Source organism: Sorex fumeus, unplaced genomic scaffold (genome assembly GCF_029834395.1).
Source record: "Sorex fumeus unplaced genomic scaffold, SorFum_2.1 ptg000022l, whole genome shotgun sequence".
NCBI lineage: Eukaryota > Metazoa > Chordata > Mammalia > Eulipotyphla > Soricidae > Sorex > Sorex fumeus.
This window is the reverse complement of record NW_026606079.1, coordinates 2,487,747-2,507,021: the sequence shown is the minus strand read 5'-3', so window position 1 is coordinate 2,507,021 and position 19,275 is coordinate 2,487,747. Positions and strand designations below refer to the sequence as shown.

Sequence of the window (19,275 nt, the reverse complement as noted above, 5' to 3'; positions counted from 1 at the left end):
TCCGTGTGTGTGTGTGTGTGTGTGTGAAGGAGTAAAGGATATGTGTGTACGTGTGGGTGTGTAGGACTGTGTGAGTATGTAAGACAGATCCGTATGTGTGAAGGAGTACAGGATTATGTATCTGTGTGTGTGTGTGTGACAGGTCCATGTGTGTGAAGGCCTGGGTACAGGATTATGTTTGTGTGTGTGCACGTGTGTAGGTCAGGTCTAAATGTGTAAAGGATATATGTGTGTGTGAAGGAGTGTCAGAGTGTGTGTGTAGCATGAAGGAGTATAAGGACAAGTCCATGAGTGTGTAGACTGTGTGCGTGTATAGGTCGGGTCTGTGTGTGTGTGTGCGCGCGCATGTGTGTGTGCACTCACGCACATGCATAGGACACTGTCTGGGAAACGGGAGTGGGGGTTCCCCCACCACATGGGCACGAGCACCCGTGAAGCGTCCATGACAGCTGTGTCTCTGGGGACACCGCGGTGCCTCGGAGCAGTCCTTGCAGAGGCCAGTTTGTGAGGGGCACGGGTGCACCCACTGCGAGTCAGATCGGGTGGGGACCCACACAGAACCCAACGGGCAAACGGCTTCATGGATTCATTTATTTCTGTGAGGCTCACGCATGGCCTGAGGCGCTGCCCAGCACCTCGGCCCTCGTGAGGCCATGATGTACCCCCAGGGCCTGGCACCCAGCCGGGCTCAGAGGTGCGGGTCCAGCCCGCTGCATCCGTGTCCAGATGTGCGGGTCCTAGGTGCGGGTCTTCTCGGGCTTCGGGCGGAGCCAGCGCCACGCCCTCTGCAGGGCCACTTTGCCCATGAAGAAGGTAATGGCCAGGTTGCGCCGGTACCAGTCTCTGCGGGAAGAGGCCGAGGTCAGCGCCCCGCAGCCGCTCTCAGCACACGCGTGACAGCTCGGGGACGGGGACGGGTGCTCCATGGGAGAGGCTGCTCCATGCCCGCCTGAAGCTCTGAGCGAGGCTTCGTGACGTGACAGGCGGTTCCAAGGGGAACCGAGCTCACAGGAGCAGTGGGCAGGGCCAGGGCAGGGCCCTGGGGGTACCCACTCTGCCCGGTCACGGCTCGCTGTGGCAGCCCTAGGAGGGCTTTTGTGTCCGTGAGGCCCGGAGCCCTGAGCGGGGGCAGCGGCCAGCAGCCAAGCCACAATCCCGGGGCCTAAAGCCTGCGGACTCACGAGAACAGCCCAAAGCACATGGGTGTGGGCCCCACCCAAGGCAGAGCGGGAATAGCCCGAGCTCCAGGACTGGCCCAAACTCCACTGCACAAAACAGAAAAAAGGTGGACAAACAGCTCAACTGGCCAAACATAGGTCGAGCATGTTAGAGGCCCAAGTTTGACCCCGAGCATCATGAGGCCCTGAGCACAGGGCCAGGAGTAGCTCGGAGCACTGCAAGGTGTGACTCTTCAAAAAGCATAAAGTTCAGAACAACTCTCACCTTTGGGCTAATGTGAACGCTACTAATGGGGTGATAAAGTGGCCCTGTCCAGCACAGACGTGAAGGCAGGCCGCCGACCTACCCACCTGTTATAAAGCACGTGCTTCTGGAAGTTCTTACTTAGAAACTCCTTATAGAAGTCGGCCATTTCTTCTGCGCTCAGTGAAGCTTTGGGACCTGAAAAACAATCAGGAGTCACACATCAAGACTTACGGGGAAGGGGCCGGAGACACAGGACGGTGAGCAGGCACCTGCCGTGCTGATGAGTTCGATCCCCAGCACCCCATATGGTCCCCGAAGCCCGTCCACGAGTGATCCCTGAGCACCGTCAGAGTGAGCCCTGAGCACTGCTGGTGTGCCCCTCCCCCAGAACAAAAACAAAAGATTTAAGGGGAAGGAAGCCACGGACAGAATAAGAGCAGCCCAGGACCCCGAGCGGCTGCTGGACACTGGGCTCCACACACCGGCGCTTTCTGAAAGAGAAAGGCATCACGTTCCTCCCACAGCCAAGCCAAAGCGAACAGACGTGTGGGGAGCAGAGGCCGCAGTGAGGGGCCTGCATGAGCAGCCCCGGTAAGGAGCCCGATGCCGAGCCTCGGCCCTGACCTAGGGCCAGTAAGCCCCGGCTGGCCAGGAGCGGCTCGGACGCTGCGGAGTCCCAGCCATGGGTGTCCCACCCGCCAAGGGAACAAGCACACGGACCTGACCCAGAGCCCGGAGCCAGGCCTTTGGCCTTCAGCCGCGCGTGGATGAATTCTTCCTTCTCCTGCAAGAAGACAAGTGTGAATGCTGGGAGCCGGGCTCAAAGCCTCCCAACCCCCCACACATGACCAGTGTCACACCTGACAGGTGTCTAATGACCTCAGGGCACTGCCTAGCCATAAAGCCGAGGGCTGCACGAACGCCCAGCATCTGACAGAGGCTTAAAAGACAAGACAGTCTCAGTGGGCATAAGGCGTCAGCACTGCGAGAGGGGCTCGCCTTACATGCGGCGACCGGGGTTCGAACCCCAGCACCCCACCAGGAGTGTCCCTGAGCACAGGTGCAGCCCACGAAACAAAGTCTCAGTGCACGTCTCTGGATTGGCACAGCTGTACTTCCTTCTCAGTTAGCTGATTCATGAGGAAGATGTGGAGAATTCGGAATCCCTGGGGCGAGGGAGCCGGTCGACAGCAGAGGGGGCTGGCCCGGGCTTGACACCCAGCACCACACAAGTTCCCCTGAACCCCACCTGGAGCGACCCGCGAGCACAGAGCCTGGAGTGAGCCCTGAGCACCGCCCCAGAAACAACCCAACCCAGGGCCCTTGGAAAGAACGGCGGCGCATTCCTCCATCAGAGAAACGCTCTCCGCTGCAACCCCCCCCCCCCCCCGCCTCCCGCCTCCCTGGCCGTCTTGGAGCTGCCGTGCAGTGCAGCCCCCAGACAGCTCAGCACGCTGCAGACGCGGCAGGAGGGTGGCCGCGAGCCCCCAGCAAAACGCCCCCCAGGAAGGCAAGACCGGCAGGCACTTGCCGCCTCTGCCCTGCGCCCCCGCGTGGCCGCCGCCGCACCTGCACCCGCTCCGCCTCACCTTCCGGAAAGCCAGGTTCTGCTTCGTCCAGAACTGTTGGTTCCATTCTTGTGTTTCTTGTCGCAGCTGTCTCAGCTTTTGTTCCAGCGGAGATTCGTTTTCAGGGATGTAGAAGTGAACAGGCCGAAGGTTTGAGTATTTATCCGGGGGTCCTATCCAATCGTGGCGGGACTTCCTTGGCGGGCAGAAGCCGGAGACCTTTAATGAAAGGAGGGGGGTCTTCAGCAGCTGGTCACCCACCAAGGTCGCTCTGGGGCTGCCTCATGCTGAGACGATGTACGGAACAGCCCGAATGAGCAGGCTCGGGGGGTACCAACACGAATTCTCCACCGAGCACCCACAGCAGCAGTGCCGTGGGGGGTCTCTCACCACTGGGGGAGGGGGACTTTGGTGTTGCATCGGCCAGGCACCAGGCACCACTGGCACTGCTGCCCTCCAACAGAAAGTATCACAGTCACAGTCACAGTCTTCCCGTTATTCATCGATTTGCTCGAGCGGGCCCAGTAACCCGCTCTCCATTGGAGACTCTGTTGTTACTGTGTCTGGCATATCGAATACGTCACGGGGAGCTTGCCAGGCTCTGCCGTGAGGGCGAGATCCTCTCGGTAGCTTGCCGGGCTCTCGAGAGGGGCGGAGGAATCGAACGCGGGTCGGCCATGTTGGCTGCGTGCAAGGCAAACGCCCTACCGCTGTGCTATCGCTCCAGCCCAACAGAAAGTATAGACAATCTTTTCATTTTGGGGGACCTACCCGGTAGTGCTCAGGGGGTCAGGAGAAGCTATCCTGGGGACTTGGTGTCAGCCCCAAGAAAACGATGAGCCAGGCCAGTGGGGGACAGACGTGATGGAAGGAGCACCAGGGTAAAGGTCACTCAGGCGCTGTGAGCAGGCCTGGGGGATCCTGGGCGACAGCGCATGGCCTCTGTCTGCATCGCCATACCCCAGTGTGCAGCCCCTGGACAGTGACCTCAATGGTGACATGACATAGGGAGAGACGAGACACTGCCCAAAGAGCTTCTCCAGAGGGGACCTGGAAGGCCCCCGTGGGGCTGACACCCAACCACTGCCGCATGGGCAAAACAAAACCAAGAGAGCCTGGGCCAGGGGCAGAGGTTCAGGCGCTGGCCTTGCTTGCACTGACCCCAGGTTGAGCTGAGCTGAGCGTCGTCTCCGAGCACCACTGGGAGCACCCTTTGAGCACAGAGACAGAGTAGCTTCCAAACACCCCTGGTGGGCCTCCATCAGAAGGAAAACTAAGAAAGGAGCTGAAGAAGATGGTGCGGACATCATGGGTCGGGGCTGCAGCAGAGCACCAGCCCCGGACTCCGCTCCCAAGAGGGCCCCACACACAACCAGGGACTAACGGGGCTCCACCCGAAACAGCCAAGACCTCCCCCCAGGGAAGGAAACCCAAAGCCAGGACGTTCCCCGCATGGGCCCACACAGCGGCGAGGAGGAGGCCAGGCCCTGGCCTGAGGCCCCGGGCAGTGGCTGCGGCCCTGCACGCTCAGCTGGCTCATCTTTCTGGGCAAGGCGGCACGACTGGCACTGAGCACACAGCAACCTTGGATTACAGGGCTCGGCGGGAGCACAAACGCCCTGTGTGAAGCGCTGGCTTCCATGGCACCGCAGAAGTAACTTAGGGGGCTATACCCAGCGGTGCTCAGGGGTTCCTCCTGGCTCTGCACTCAGAAATCACTCCTCGTGGTACGTGGGGGACCATATGGGATGCCACGGATTGAACCCAGGTCGGTCACATGCTAGGCAAATGCCCACCCACTGTATATCTCTCCAGCCCCCAAATAATTTATTTTAAAATTAATGTAAACTTTTAATTATTTTATTTTAAAGTTAATGTGAACTTTTAATGTAATTTTGAATGTAAACATGGCCAGAGAGACAGTACAGTATAGACACTTGCCTCACACATGGCTGACCCTGGCTCAATCCCTGGTACCACATACAGTCCCCTGAGCCTGCCAGGAGTGATGCCTGAGTACAACCGGGTATGACCCCAAAGCCATCTAAAAAATTAAAAAAAGAGTTCAGGGCTGGGGCGACAGCCAGCAAAAGAGGATCTGCCACGTGTGAGGCCCTGGGCCCAGCCCATCACGTCTGCACATCAGGGTGGCAGCACCCACGTCCACAGGCTGTGCGGCCACTGCCTCATTTTAGAACATCCCCCAAAAGCAGCCACGCCTCCCCCAGGCCATGGCCACAGGTCAATCGGCCCCAGGTCCACATACACCACAGGTCCACGGCCCCTGGGTCTAGCCACCCTAGTCCCACGCCCCATCTCCAGCTGGCCACTGTCCCCGCTGCCACGAACAAGCTGCCGAGACATTTATGTGTGTGCTATTTCAAGTCCCTCAGTGCTGAGTCCCTTAGTGCTGAGCTGGCTGGAGCAATAGCACAGTGGTAGGGCGTTTGCCTTGCGCACAGCCAGCCTGGCCGAGCCGGGTTCAATTCCTCTGCCCCTCTCGGAGAGTCCGGCCAGCTACCGAGAGTATCTCACCTGCAAGGCAAAGCCTGGCAAGCTACCCATGGCGTATTCAATATGCCAGACACAGTAACAACAAAATGGAGACGTTACTGGGCCCACTCGAGCAAATCAATGAACAACGGGAGGACAGTGGCAGTGACAGTGACAGTGCTGAGCCGCCAGGCCAGACCCACGGACCTTCCACTGGCCGCTCCATACTTTCAACTTCCATTGCGGTGCCAGGACAGACATGTCTGGTACATGAAGCCATGTGCACTTGGCACAGCGGGCTTCATGATCACTGCTGGTGTCCACAGGCATCACATGGCCAAGCTTCTGCTGATCTCTGTCACAGTTGCAAGTGACCAACAGCTAATGCTCCGGACTGAAGGGCCTTGGCCGAGGAGAGGAGGGCGAAAACCCATGGTAGACGCAGACTTCGCTGGTGACAACAGCAAGTGCTCTGCTTTTGGGCAGGAGAGGAGGAGGAGGCGGAGGAGGAAGAGGAGGAAGCCTCTGGGAAGAAACAGGGGTGGGGAGAGGAGCCTCAGGCAAGGAGTAGGGGTGTCGGAGGAGGAGGGACGTGGCTCCTGCCACACCGATCGGCGTGTGCCAGTCTGTGTGTGTGCTGGCCTGTGTGCGTGTGCAGGCCTGTGTGTGCGTGTAGGCCTATGTGCGTGTGTGGGCCTGTGTGTGTGTGCAGGCCTGTGTGTGTGTGTGGACCTATGTGTGTGGGCCAGCCTGTGTGTATGCCAGCCAGTGTGCCAGCCAGTGTGAATGTGCTAGCCTGTGCATGTGCCGGCCTGTTTGCATGTGCCTGCCTATGTGCTTGTGCTGACCTGTGCGTGTGCCAGTCTATGCGTGTGCTGGCCTGTAGGTGTGCTGGCCTGCGTGCATGTGCCAGCTGGTTACGTGCGCTGGCCAGTGCATGTGCCAGCCTGTGAGTGTGCAGGATTGTGAGTTGTGCAAGCCTGTGCATATGCAGGCCTGTGTGCGTGTACTGGCCTGTGTGTGTGCCAGCCCGTGTGCGTGTGCCGGCCTGTGTGTGTATGCCAGCCTGTGCATGTGCTGGTCTGTGTGTGTGTGCTGACCTGTGCATGCGCCGGCCTGTGCGTGTGCCAGCCTATGCATGTGGAGGCCTGTGAGTGTGTGCCGGCCTTTGTGCGTATGCTGGCCTGCTGAGCTGAGGCTTTCTGAGGTTTGGGCTGAGGGGTGAAACCTCCAGCCTGGTCTTTCTGAGGAACTGAAGCTTAGGGCTGTGGCCCACCCTGGGCTGCCCCTTCCTATTCCTGGAGCCAGCCCATCCTGCCCTGTTGGCCCCCAGCAGGCTCAGAAGCCTGAATCCCAGAAGGAACCATGACAGCACCTCCCCTCAGCCCTGGGAAGGCCAGGGCCTCAGCAGAAGAGGAGGATGAGGGTGAGCGCACATTCAGCCACTGCAGACAGCCCAGCCCTGGAGAATAGACAGCAGCGTGCCCTCTGAGAAGCTATCCTGTCAGCTGTCACCGGGAGGGCACAGAGCACCCCAGTGACTCCCACAGCGATAGCAAGGCCCGTGCGGGGACCCTCACAGGGACTTCACCCCAGGAGGCTGCTTGACCAAAAGGGAGGGGCTGACTAGGCACTTGCTACCAGCTGACCCAGGCTTGCTCCACGAATCTTAGAGAGGAAGCCTCAGTTTCCCCTGTACCTACTGCTGCTTGTGGCTCTATGTTAGCTGACTTAAGTCTACATGTGAGACACACCTGCAAACTCCTGGAATCTCTGCGGCTGGGTGTTTACTCTTCCAAGGCCAGAATTTCTGCCCCACAATGGGAGGAGAAGAAAAAAGTAAATTCTGTTTCAGCTCTGGGCTCACACAGACAATCGACAGGGAGATGGTCAAAAGACCCAGAGGCCCTAAGTCCACACAGGGTGTTAGTCTTAGCCTGACAACGCAGAAGGGCTAAGTTAACAATACATCTCTGGAAATAAATGGGAATCCTCTCAGACTTCGTTAAGTAACACAAAGAACCAGTTTTCCTATAAAACCCCCACAAAATTGGGCATTGCACATGGCCGATGTGGGTTTGATCTCCAGCAGGTGCATTTTAGAATTGTTTTTATTTTGGGGTCACACATGGTGGTCTTTAAGGCTGACTCCTGGTTCTATATTCAGGTGGCCATATGGGTGCCAGGGACCAAACAGGGGTCAGTCGCAAGACAAGCATGCAGCCTACCTGGTGTACTATCGCTCCGGCTCCCATGTGAGACTGTTTTGGGTCACACTCAGCGATGCTCAGGAGTTACTCCTGGCTCTGCACTCAGAAACTCCTCCTGGCAGAGCTTGGGGGACCATATGGGATGCTGGGGATGAACCTGGGTAGGCAGAGTACAAAGGCAAGCACCCTCCCCGCTGTCCTGTCTGAGAGTTCTTAAAGAGCTCCTACCAGGGCTGGAGTGATAGCACAGCGGGCAGGGCGTATGCCTTGCACGCAGCCAACCTGGGTTCGATTCCCAGCATCCCATATGGTCCCCTGGGCACCACTAGGGGTAATTCCTCAGTGCATGAACCAGGAGTGACCCCTGTGCATTGCCGGGTGTGACCCAAAAAGCAAAAAAAAAAAAAAAAAAAAAAAAAGAGCTCCTACCCTCTTCCAAAGCAGGCTTCTGGCCGCCCTGAGCAGCAGTGAATGAGTACTCGGATGCCTTGCTCAGGTTTTTTTTTTTTTTCTTTTTTGGCACGAACCCAAGTCTCCTGCAAGCACATCTGCACCTTACCACTGAGCCAGAGTCCAAGGCCAAAGGGGCCAGAAAGGCTCAAGCCGTTCATTCCATGCCTCAGTCGAGATGTCTATCTGACAGAACCCAGGCCCAGGACCCCTGAAACCAAGCGGCCTTCCCCAGAGAAGCCCAGCGTAAGAGCCTCGCCGCTCTGCCCCAGCATTTGGAATCACGGTCGCAGGAACTCGACTGCGGAGCAACCTGAGCAGACCGCAGCAGCCAGAGTAGGTAGCAACAATGTAGCTAAGTCAAACCTGTCACAGCTCAATTATGGAGTAAGTCCCAAATGCAGTGGCTCGACGGTGTAAACTGCTGATGCAGTGACTCCCGCATGCAGCAACCCAATTATGTAGTAACCCACAGATGCTGGGACTTGCGTAAGTGGCCGGCGAGTTCACAAGCGATGCACGTAAGGCCTCCGTGACTGCGTTTGCAACGCGCATACGCAGGACCCGTGCGGGCTCCCACGCCCGTGCAGTAACCTACGCAGTGCCCAGCACTCTGTCGCACGCGTGACACGCGCACCGGAAAGCATGCGCACACCTGGAACACGCGCACGTCGACACACACCTGTCGCTTCCCAAAAAGAGAAACTCGGCGTGAGTCCTAACAGGGCCGGGTCGCGGGCAGGTCGCGGGGCGGAGCCGCGGGCCGGTCCCGGCGAGCGCGGCGCGCACGTCACGGCGGCGGGGGTCGCGCCCCGCGCCCGCCTCGGGCCCCGACCCCACGCGCTTACCCGGCTCGGCGGCGTCTCCCGACGCTCGGCGCCGCGCTCGGCCGCGCCCGGTCGGCGGGCGGCGGCCGAGAAGCCGCGGCCGACGCGCGGGCGGGGAGGCCAGCGCGCGCGCCCCAGGGCCGCCATGCCGCGCGGCCCCGACTCCCTGCCGCGGCGTACGGCAGCGTCGCGACGGCGCGCGGTGCTTTCCGGCAGGTCGCGCAGCCGCGCGGCCGACCGTGCGCCTTCCCGGAGTGCGGCGCGGCGCGGCGCGGGGGCTCGGGCGGCGGGAGCGGGGGCGGGGACGTTCGGCCCGGGCGGCGGCGGCGGCGGCGACGCGGAGCGCGATGGCGCGGGCGGCCCAGGTGAGCGCGGCCATTGTGAGGTCAGCCCCGCGGCGTCGGGGCCCGGCGGCCCCCGGCGGGCGCCGCGGCCAGTAGCCGCCGCCCCGCCGGCCGTCACCGGCTGCCCGAGCGCGCCTGCGGCTCGGGTGGGGGATGCCGCGAGGGCCGCAGCCCCGGAGCCGCGCCGCCTAGCGGACCCTCCCCCCGCCCGGCCGCGTCCGGGGACCGTCGGGGGTCGGCGGGGCCGGCGGCCGGGCCGGGCCGGGCGTGTCGCCGGAGAGCGACCCGAGCGGGAGGGGCTTCCCGTTCCACCGTGCGCGGCCCCGGGGTCGCCGGCTGGCCGGAGGGGCCTGGTCGCTGCCGGGGCCGCCGCGAGGACCAGCCGCGCTTCCGGGTTCCCGGCCGGAGCCACCCCCGGTGCGGCCACCCGCCGGCGCCCGGTCTCAGCCTCGGGCACCTGTCACCTGGCCAGTTTCCTGGTTTACCTTTCGTGTTCCGGGCGTTGAGCTCGGATCCTCACGTCCGAGGCACGTGTCCTGCCCCCCCGCGGCGTCCCCACCCTTCGGGTGTATTTATTCGTTTACTTCTGTGGAGTGGTCCTTTTGGTCCTCAGGGGCTGGTCTAGGCCGTGTGCACGGGGGTCGCTCGTGGCGGCGGCGGTGGGGGGGACCCAACCCGGCTTGGACACACGCAGAGGAGATGCTTTGCCTGCTGGACTCTCTCCATTCCACCCCCTCCCCGTGCACCTATTACGAAATCCGTTTGAGACTTTATTTTTTTGGCTTTTTAGGTCACACCGTGACGCTCAGGGGTCACTCCTGGCTCTGCGCTCAGGAATCACTCCTGGCGGTGCTCCGGAAACCATACGGGATGCTGGGGATGGAATCTGGGTCAACACAAGTGCTCTCGCTGCCAAACTGTTGCTCCTCCGGCCCCAGTAGATCTTCTTTAAAAGAAAGAAAATTTTTAGAATGAGGGGCTGGAGCTGTAGGACCACCGGTAGGGCACTTGGCATGCGTGAGACAGTCTGCAAGGATCGGTCCCTGAACACAGAGCCAGGAGTTCGTCCCCTGCTGGATGTGCTCCCCTCCCCAGAGAAATTTAGAACGGAATGAGCATGCAGTTCTGATCTGCTGCGGGGTGTAATAAATGGCCTTTCTTGTCCTCTTCTAGTGCTTGTGAAACTGAACGCAACCAAAGTATGGATATGGGAAACCAGCACCCCTCTATTAGTAGGCTTCAGGAAATCCAAAAGGAAGTCAAGAGTGTGGAACAGCAGGTCCTTGGCTTCAGCGGTCTCTCAGATGACAAGAACTATAAGAAACTGGAGCGGTTTCTCACGAAGCAGCTGTTCGAAATAGACTCTGTAGCTACAGAAGGGAAGGGAGATGTCCAGCAGGCGCGGAAGAGGGCGGCGCAGGAGACGGAGCGTCTCCTGAAAGAGCTGGAGCAGAATGCCAACCACCCGCACCGGCTGGAGATCCAGAACATCTTTAAAGAAGCCCAGGACCTGGTGACGGAGAAGATTGTGCCGGTCTACAGCGGCGGCAGCCAGGGCAGCGACGAGTTCGAGGAGGTCCTCCAGGACATCATCCTGCGGCTGACCCACGTGAAGACCGGCGGGAAGGTGTCGCTGCGCAAGGCCAGGTACCACGCTCTGACCAAGATCTGTGCGGTGCAGGAGATCGTGGAGGACTGCATGCGGAGGCAGCCGTCCCTGCCCCTCTCGGAGGACACGCACCCGTCCGTGGCCAAAATCAATTCCGTCATGTGCGAGGTGAACAAGGCCAGAGGCACCCTGATCTCCCTGCTCATGGGCGTCAGCAGCACGGAGACCTGCCGCCACCTGTCGTGCGTGCTCTCGGGGCTGATGGCCGACCTGGACGCCCTGGACGTGTGCGGGCGGGTGGAGATCAGGAACTACCGCCGGGAGGTAGTGGAGGACATCAACAAGCTGCTGCGATACTTGGACTTGGAAGAGGCCGCTGACTCCACGCACGCCTTCGACCTGAGGCAGAACCATTCCATTTTGAAAATCGAGAAGATCCTCAAGAGAATGCGAGAAATCAAAGACGAGCTCCTGCAAGCCCAGAACCCTGCCGAGCTCTACCTGAGCTCCAAAACGGAGCTGCAGAGGCTGATCGGCGAGCTGGACGAGGTGAGCGTGGAGAAGAACCCCTGCATCCGGGAGGCCCGGCGCAGGGCCGTGATCGAGGTGCAGACCCTCATCACCCACATCGACCTGCGGGAGGCCCTGGACAAGCGGCGGCTGCTGCTGCCCGACGAGCTCCCCGAGCACCCGCCGCACAGGGCCGTGTGGGACGTCCTCGGCCACTTGTCGGAGATCCTGGGAGAGGTGCTGGCCTTTGACGGCAACCGGACGGACAAGAACTACATCCGGCTGGAGGAGCTGCTCACCAAGCAGCTGCTGGCCCTGGACGCAGTGGACCCGCAGGGGGAGGAGCGCTGCAAGGCCGCCCGGAAGCAGGCCGTGAAGCTCGCCCAGAACATCCTCAGCTATCTCGACTTGAAGTCCGACGAGTGGGAGTACTAGCGGCCCGACCCGGCCCGGCCCGCAGCTCTGGTTGTGCCCGCGGTCCTTCTGTCTTTCCAGAGAGCTTCCGGTCCATCGCACCCCAGCGTGGTTGCTAGCTACGTGGCATCCGTCAATCTCAGTATTTATGGTTTCAATTTCAGCAAATTCTATTTAGCATCTCTGCTGCTTTTGATGCTGCAAAACAAATATTACAACACATTAACTTTTCCTTTTGGATTATCTGTTGTGCGGCTATTGTTTCACTGGGGTTTTTTCTTTCTTAAAAAAATCAGAAATTACAATAGTATCTTTCATAGTTTTTAAGCGGGTTGTGCAAGCATCACTACGCGGTTTATCTCAGGATCCACAAATAGAATCTGATGTGACAATTATGAGAAGGGGGAAGTTTTTGGTTCAGTAGAAGGTCTAAGTGCAACAGTAGTCAGTACCATGATATGTTTATACCAGTTAGTAAAGCAGAATATTTTCACTGCAAAGCCTGATTGGCCCCACTGGCCTGATAAGGTGGGGATTCTTGTTTCTTTCCTCAGTCTTTTCTTCCATCAGTCTTTTTTTTTTTTTAAGTATTTCCCCCCATTCTCTGCATTTAGAGGGGGGCTCTTATTTCTTTGTTACGTGTAAAAGAAAATTATGAAAATCAATAGAAATGCCTCAGACTGTACTAGAGAAAGTGGGGGCAAGACTGGTACTTGGCAGTTGTTTCCGGTTAAAACCTGATCTACGTGTTTCATAGAAGTTGAATCATTCAACATGTGAATGATTAGAGGCCTTATTTTTTAAAGAAAAGGCACCCGAAACTGGGGTGAAGGACTGAGACAAGTTGCTGCTGGCGGGTCCCCCCTTCCACGCGGGCATAGCGGGGCAGCCGGAGGAGTGCCGCTGAGCACACCCCACCGAGAGCCAGGGGGCCAGCTACTGCCACACAGACCTCCCGGCTGTCAGCCACAGGCCCTGAGGCAAGGCATGTCTCCTTCCGGAAGAAGAGGCCAGAGATGTGTGGCGCAGGACACGTATGTCCTGTGTCCCCCTCTGCGGCATGGAACCTCCACGCTCTGCTGATCCATCCCCAGGATTCTCATCTGTTCATCTGGTGGTTGTTCAGGAGTGGTGTCATTTCAGACAGCTGAAAACATGACAGATCTTGAAAGACGCCTGCCTGCCTGTCTGCCTGCCTACAGTGTAACCCTGAGCTCTCCCGGGAAACCCGGCTGTGCCCTTCCTGCTGCCGGAAACACGGCATAGTGTGGTCACAGGGCAGTCGAGTTTGGGGACTTTGCAGGCCACAGTGCTCCCACATTCTGTCATGGTTTTAGGGGTTAGGCGTTCTCCCCATCGGAGTTTTTATAGCTCCAGTCAGTGATGCTGTGGGGAGCTCCTGGCTGTCCACGGACCCCTGGCCAGGCTCTTCATGGCTCCGCTGCTTCCTGGCTGCAGACGTGGGCTAACTGCCACGCTAGCTGGAGGCTCCAAGGACCTGGCCCAGCTTCCCCTGCCCCGGAACGGCCGATGAACTGCGACTGTGTGTCAGGAACAAGCTTTGCTGTTCTCAGCCTTTTCAGTTTCCTGTGTCGCTGCTTCAGTGGCGCTGGCCCCGTGATGCAGCGCTGTGCCGTGGCCACCCTGGGGCACATCGGCTTCCACATACTGCGTCTAAGGGGGTTTGTCCCAGTGTGTCTTACTGGCTGGCAGCGTGTGCTGGCAGTGCCCCTGGGCATGGGCAGCTCAGCTGGTAAGCGGGGGAGCGGCAGGCCTTAGTGCTCCCTGGGCCCAGGGCAGTGGCGCGGAACGGAGGCAGGGCCTTGCCTCGGGTTGCAATGTCTTGCTGTGATACGCTGGCATGATTGCATGTTGGAGAGATTGGGACCAATTTGTATCAGTGTATCGAAGGGACTGTTTATTCTCTACGTGCAGGGTTTTAAAGCTAAGCTCTCTCGGCTTTTATCTCACCAGTATTTTTTAAGATAATGGGAGACACATTTGTCATTGATTTTGATGTACAAACCAGGCGTGTAACTGCCTTGCTTTTAACTGCGTGCCTATTGTTATGGTGTCTGAAGTAATTCAGTATTATTCTGAATGTTACTGTGCCCTTAGTTAACAAAATAAAAACATTTCTCAGTTTATCAGTGGAGAAAGAAGGGTCTGAGATGTGAGTTCTGTTCCATCCCCACTTTTGCAGGAAGAGGCCGGGGGTTGGGCCTGTTTCCCCAGTGCCCAGCACCTGTGGTCAGCGGCCACGGTGGGCGGTGGCAGCAGAGGCGGGAATCAGCAGAGCTTCATGCCACACTCCTTGGGGGGCTGATCTTGGGGGTGCAGGCTCAGTGGTTGTGGAAAGGTCCACCTGTTCCCTGCCCTGGGTGAGCCCCAGGTGCTACTGAGTTTCTGGAATGTTCCAGTGTTGATTTGGGGACCACACCAGATGAATGGTGCTTGGTCATGCTCTAGGCACAGTGATGCTCTGGGGTCCAACCCAGGGCTCAAACCAGGTGCTCCCACACTGTAGCTTGTGCTCCCTGGTAATTGGCATCGCCTCCTCCAGACAGACTGCCAGGGTGGGCTCACTCAGATGAGGCCGGGGCTAAGAGATAGGACAAGTTAAACCACTTGCCTTGCACATGGTGACCAAGGTTCCAGCTGTGGCACACTCAGGCTCTGAGTGCAGACAAAACAAAAACAAAACTCTAAAACAAAAACCAGAAGCCCCAAACCAACCACCCAAACAAGATGGGCCAGAGATAGTAGAGTTTTGCTTGTGTCTGACCCAGATTCCATCCCTGGCACCAAATATCATCCCCCAAGCCCTGAGTAAGCTCTGAGCACCGCCTTAAGTGCCCCTCTTCCCCCCCCCCCCAAAAGCTTTGGGAAACAATGGCCTAGACAGGGGCAGGGATGAGGCTGAGTCTCTCAGGAGCCCGCGAGCAAGCACGTGGAGCCCCAGCACCCAGGGCCAGTCAAGAGTACAGGGGCCCAAGTGCACAGAGACTTGCCCCTCTGCCCCCGCACTGCACCCTCCCAGCCAGCCGCGTCTGGCCACGAGGGGGCAGCAGCAGCCCACTTGTACACAGACCACCAGCAGCACCACTTGTCAAAGGGATGGACAGGGCAGAGGCTGAGGTGCCCACCTGCCAGGGATACCCGCCACTGCCGCTGGGGTCCTGGGGCTGCAGCTGAGGCTCTCGAAAGCCTCAGGTTCCTGCCCCTCGCCCTGGTTGGGCCAGATAGTGTCTGGGGCCTGGGCAGAGTGGAAGGCTGCTGGGAAGGAGAGTGAACAGGAGATGGGAGGAGAGGCGGGAGCTTTGCTCTAGTGCCTGCAGGGCACGGGGATATGGGGGGCTTCAAGCTCAGGCCTGCATGCGTGGGGGTGGAGGACAGAGACAGACCAGCCCCTCCCCCACCTCATTCCCGGGGACCCTGTGAGGGGGCCTTACCATACTTCTCTGGCACACTCGGGGCTTGGGGACTGACGAGGCCATTGTGAGACAAGCCGAGACGGAAGTCCCCACTGCCCCCACCAGCCCCAGGCTGGGTCCTCCTCAGCCTGGCCACCTCGCTCCCCCCACACTCTCCAACTCTCCGTGCTTTGACATGATTGACAGGAGTGGGGCATGGCCGCAGGGACCCCTCTGTGCTGCCTCGCAGGGGAGGGGCGGTGATGCGCCTCGGGGGCGGGGTCTGGGGGGTCCCCTCATGTCTAAAGCCAGTTTGCTGCACCCACCAAGCCTTCCCTGTGGGCTGGAATCACAGGCTCTGTGGCTCACTCTGCAGCTGCAGGCCCCAGTGTGCAAGCCCCAGTGCGACTCTGGGTCTGCGTGTCCGTGTGTGTACATGCGCGTGTGTACGTGTGTACTGAAAGTGTGCCTGTGTGCACGCTCAGGTGTACACGTATGTGCAGAGTGTGTGCCAGTGTGTCTGTGCCCAAGCGTACATATGTGTGCTGAGTTTATGCCTGTGCATCTGTGTGTACACATATGTGCTGAGTGCATGCCTATGTGCATGCCCACATGTACATGTGTATGCTGGGAACGTGCCTGTACCTCTGTGTGCATGCTCATGTGTACATGTGTGCTGAGCATATGCCTGTGTACACATCTTGTACGTGTGCTGTATGCCTGTGTGCATATATGTACGTATAAGCAGAAAGTCTGCCTGTGAGTGTATGAAATGTGTACACACGTGGCGGTTGTGCATATGTGCCAGTATGCATATTTGTGTGTGATACATGACACTATCTGGCCCCGGCTCAGGGGTTCTGGGGCGCGGGCAGCTCTGCTGTGCCTCCCCAGCCGTGAATGTTGGGCCAGGCCCATGGAAACTCCATCTCCTCACCCACAGGGGGGCTGAGGGCACCCACCCCTTCAGCTCCCTCCACCTTCCTGGTCGATTGTGGAAGTTTCCAGACCAGGAATTGCAGGCTCCGTTCTGCAAGGGCGGCTGAGCTCCAAAGGAGCCTGGGACCCAGAGGCTGTGGCCTCCTTATCAGGGCGGTGAGAGGGCCAGCGGGGACAGCAGCCTGCCACATGAGTGCACCGTCTGCCCCGTCGCCAGGGGCCAGGGCCAGACGCCAACCGCGCAGGGCAGGTGGGAGCTTTTTGTCCTTTGCAGGTGACCTCCTGGGGCAGCCGGAGACTCAGTGGCGGTGACAGTGCAGGTCACTGTGCCTGTGGCTTGGCCTTCTGCAGAGGCCCCTCCCGGAAGCCAGTCGGGCCTGGCTCCCCGCTGTAGCCAGAGCAGTGACGGTGAAGGCAAATGTCTGTGGGGCCGGGGACGTTAGCCAGCCACTGACGGAGACCTGGGCGTCGCTGGGAGGCCCTGGGGACCCGGGTGCCTGAGATGGCAGCCAGCAGGGCCGAGGAGGACGAGTGCAGGGGGAGGTGAGAAGGAGGGGGGTGCAGGAGCCCCAGCAGAGTCCGTCGAGCGGTCAGTGCCTCCCGCAGGCTCACCTGGGGCCGGTCCCCAGGCCCTAACCCCCAACCCTGCCCCCCAGCCCCCGCCCAGAAGTCATCTTTCCCACCCCTCAGACGGGGACTCCTGCACTGTGCTCCCGCTCGCCCCAGTGCCCGGTCCCTGTGCGAGCCCCCCTCCCAGCCCCCTAATTTATGCTGTGGAGGAGTCGCTGGCTTTGTCCCAGCGGCGGGAAGAAAGGCCCTTTCTGTGGCTTGGTGAGGTCAGGGGCGGGAGGGGGCGGCGCTGCGGGACACACAAAGGCCGCCTGCAGCTGCGCTTTGTCCGGGGTCTCAGCCTCGAGAGGCCCCATCAGCTCTGCTGTGGGGTGCGGGGTTCCCACAGGCTTCGCTCCTGCAACCTGCTGTGGGGGGCACGGCGGGGGGCCGCGAGCGGGGCTGCGGGAGGGGGCTCTGCCCGCTCGGTGCCGTTGGGGGTGGCAGGCCTGGGCTCCTGTCTGGAGCCAGTGGGAGTGTGCCTGCTGGCATCCCCTCCTCAGCAGGGGGCAGGACTTGGCTCCAGCTGCCCAGCGGCCCCCACTGTGCCAAGCTCTGGCCACTGAGGGGCATCAGAGGCCTTTGTTGGGGGCTTCGCCCTGTGCCGGGGCGGCTGCATAGGTCCGGATGCCACATGGGGGCCAGGCTCCGGGTGGGGGTGTTCAGCTGTGCTGTGAGCCCAGCAGGGGACAGTGTGGCCGAGAGGGGGGATGGGGGACACGCTGGTGACTCGCTGCCTGTGCTCCCTGTGTGGCTGCCAGCTGGCACTGAGAACGGATCTCCTTAGCAGTCTTGCCACGGAGGGAGGAAGTGGACACTGAAGGGACAAAACCCGTTCTGTCACGGCCCAAGGGACGGCCACTGCCTGCATATTTGGGACAAGAGCAGAGCTGGCCCGTCCACACCGCGCCGTGGAGACGGGTGTGAGTGCTAGAGAGGCTCCCAGTAGTGGCTGTGGCCCATGTTTGGGGTGGGACCTGCGGGGTGCATGGCCGGGCTGCGGCTGAGGCCTGGAAGCGGGGGAGCTGCGAAGAGGCGCCCAGAGATCCTGGCTGCCCGTTGCCTGGTGCATGGAATGTCCATTGAGCCGTCGCCTGGCAACGGGCTGCGTTCCCCCACAGGCCACACAGCCCGGACACACTGTAGGCAGGGGCCGCGTTGGACTGCAGGGGCCCGGGGTGGGGCTGGGACCTGGCTTTGTTCTCTGCACACAGCCACAGAAAACTGCAGTCAGTGGCGCCAGGGCAGGTGGCTGTGAGGGCCCCAGGGAAACAAGCCGAGGGGCACTGACTGCCCTGAAGACAGGTCAGGCCGGGGGTCTCTGCGGGCTGGGTGCTGGGCAGGAGATGGAGGCTCCAGGACATCCCCTAACCACACAGGGGCCTGAGAGACAGTGGAGGACTGAGGGGCCTGGTGATCCCTGAGTGAGGAGTGGCTGGGAGGATGCAAGACGGACTTTCCTCTGGCTCAGCCACAGGAAGACAAAGCCCGGGCACCTGGGGGATGCAGTCCCAGCACCCCGCAGGGTACTCCCTCCTGGACATAACATGCCCACCACGCTGCCCGCTGGTCGGTCTCAATTTGTGAAATAAACATCCCCACCCCCTCCAGCCCACAGGGCATGAGTACTCAGATCAACCCAGTATTATGGTTGGTTTTGTTTGGGGGCCACACCTGGTGGGTTTTGGGAACCTTATGGGGTGCCAGGCATCGAACCGGGGTCAGCCACGTGCAAGGCAGGAGACTTACCTGCTATACTTCCTCTCCATCCCATTGCTGGCTTTAAGAAACTAAAGTTAGAGAGACACTGGGTCCTTGTGCTTGGCCAGAGCCTGCTACACTGGACAATGCCCAGCCTGCGGGCAAAGCTTGGGAATGAATGATCTGTCTCCCAGAATGTCAGGACTCCTGGGGGTTTCCACAGACCCAAGAATCCCAAGTGCCAGGTACACGAACATACAATTCCATGGTGAGGGTGTGGCCCCCTCCCGTGTTCCACTTGGTGGCAGCGTACTTGGAACACGCAGACAGACACTGGGACCTGTGACATTAGCCACTTGGCCCTATCAAGGCCACAGCAAGGGGAGGTGGGAAGTAAGAGAGAACAGTGAGATTCTCCGGGCATAGCTCCAGGCTTCCTGGCGGTCCAGGCACGAAGGGCAGCAGATGGGCCCTGCTCGGGCCTCCCAGCCACCAGGGCCACGCAGAGCACCACGCGTCTGTTCAGGCCACAGCGGTATCACAGGTGTGTGCCCCCGAAAGCCTCGGGGCAGGGAAGAGATGCAAATGCACCTTCTGGTCAGGGCTGTGTGCAGCCAGGCCAGTGCCCAGCACCCTGGTGGGGTAGGGGGCAAGCCCAGCACCCCCATATGGGGTCCTGGGTCTCCGCAGTCTCGGGAAGAGGCCTCCAGGGCCAGGAACGCGGCTGCGGGGCACAAACAGACGGAGCCTGGGGGCTTTTGGG

The 19,275-nt window shown here is 60.0% G+C and overlaps 2 protein-coding genes across 3 annotated transcripts; one reads left to right on the top strand and one right to left on the bottom strand.

Annotated features, from left to right (window-relative positions):
* Positions 1-577: 577 nt before the first annotated feature.
* On the bottom strand, positions 578-10,043 carry LOC130023134 (atherin). The gene is made up of 6 exons (XM_056113698.1): positions 10,026-10,043; positions 8,995-9,774; positions 3,015-3,212; positions 2,146-2,209; positions 1,530-1,620; positions 578-843 (listed from the first exon to the last, which is right to left on the bottom strand). The coding sequence occupies exons 1-6, from the start codon at positions 10,041-10,043 to the stop codon at positions 738-740; spliced, it is 1,257 nt and encodes a 418-aa protein (XP_055969673.1). The 3' UTR covers positions 578-737.
* Positions 8,838-14,028, top strand: BAG5 (BAG cochaperone 5). Of its 2 annotated transcripts, none has more exons than XM_056113757.1 (2): positions 8,838-8,857; positions 10,491-14,028. In XM_056113757.1, exon 2 carries the CDS (start codon positions 10,519-10,521, stop codon positions 11,869-11,871), a length of 1,353 nt encoding a protein of 450 aa, XP_055969732.1. In that variant the 5' UTR covers positions 8,838-8,857; positions 10,491-10,518; the 3' UTR covers positions 11,872-14,028. The 2 variants fall into 2 exon arrangements, with proteins under 2 accessions (XP_055969732.1, XP_055969733.1); XM_056113758.1 differs by lacking the exon at positions 8,838-8,857 and adding an exon at positions 9,221-9,338.
* Positions 14,029-19,275: the final 5,247 nt, after the last annotated feature.

Bases quoted from the DNA above. Each gene is read 5' to 3' on its own strand.
- BAG5 (XM_056113757.1), top strand. From the start codon at position 10,519: ATGGATATGGGAAACCAGCACCCCTCTATTAGTAGGCTTCAGGAAATC.
- LOC130023134 (XM_056113698.1), bottom strand. The intron at 2,210-3,014 runs GTGAGGCGGAGC...GTCTTCTTGCAG, and splicing joins AGAACCTGGCTTTCCGGAAG to GAGAAGGAAGAATTCATCCA. The intron at 844-1,529 runs GTGGGTAGGTCG...CTCTTCCCGCAG, and splicing joins AAGCACGTGCTTTATAACAG to AGACTGGTACCGGCGCAACC.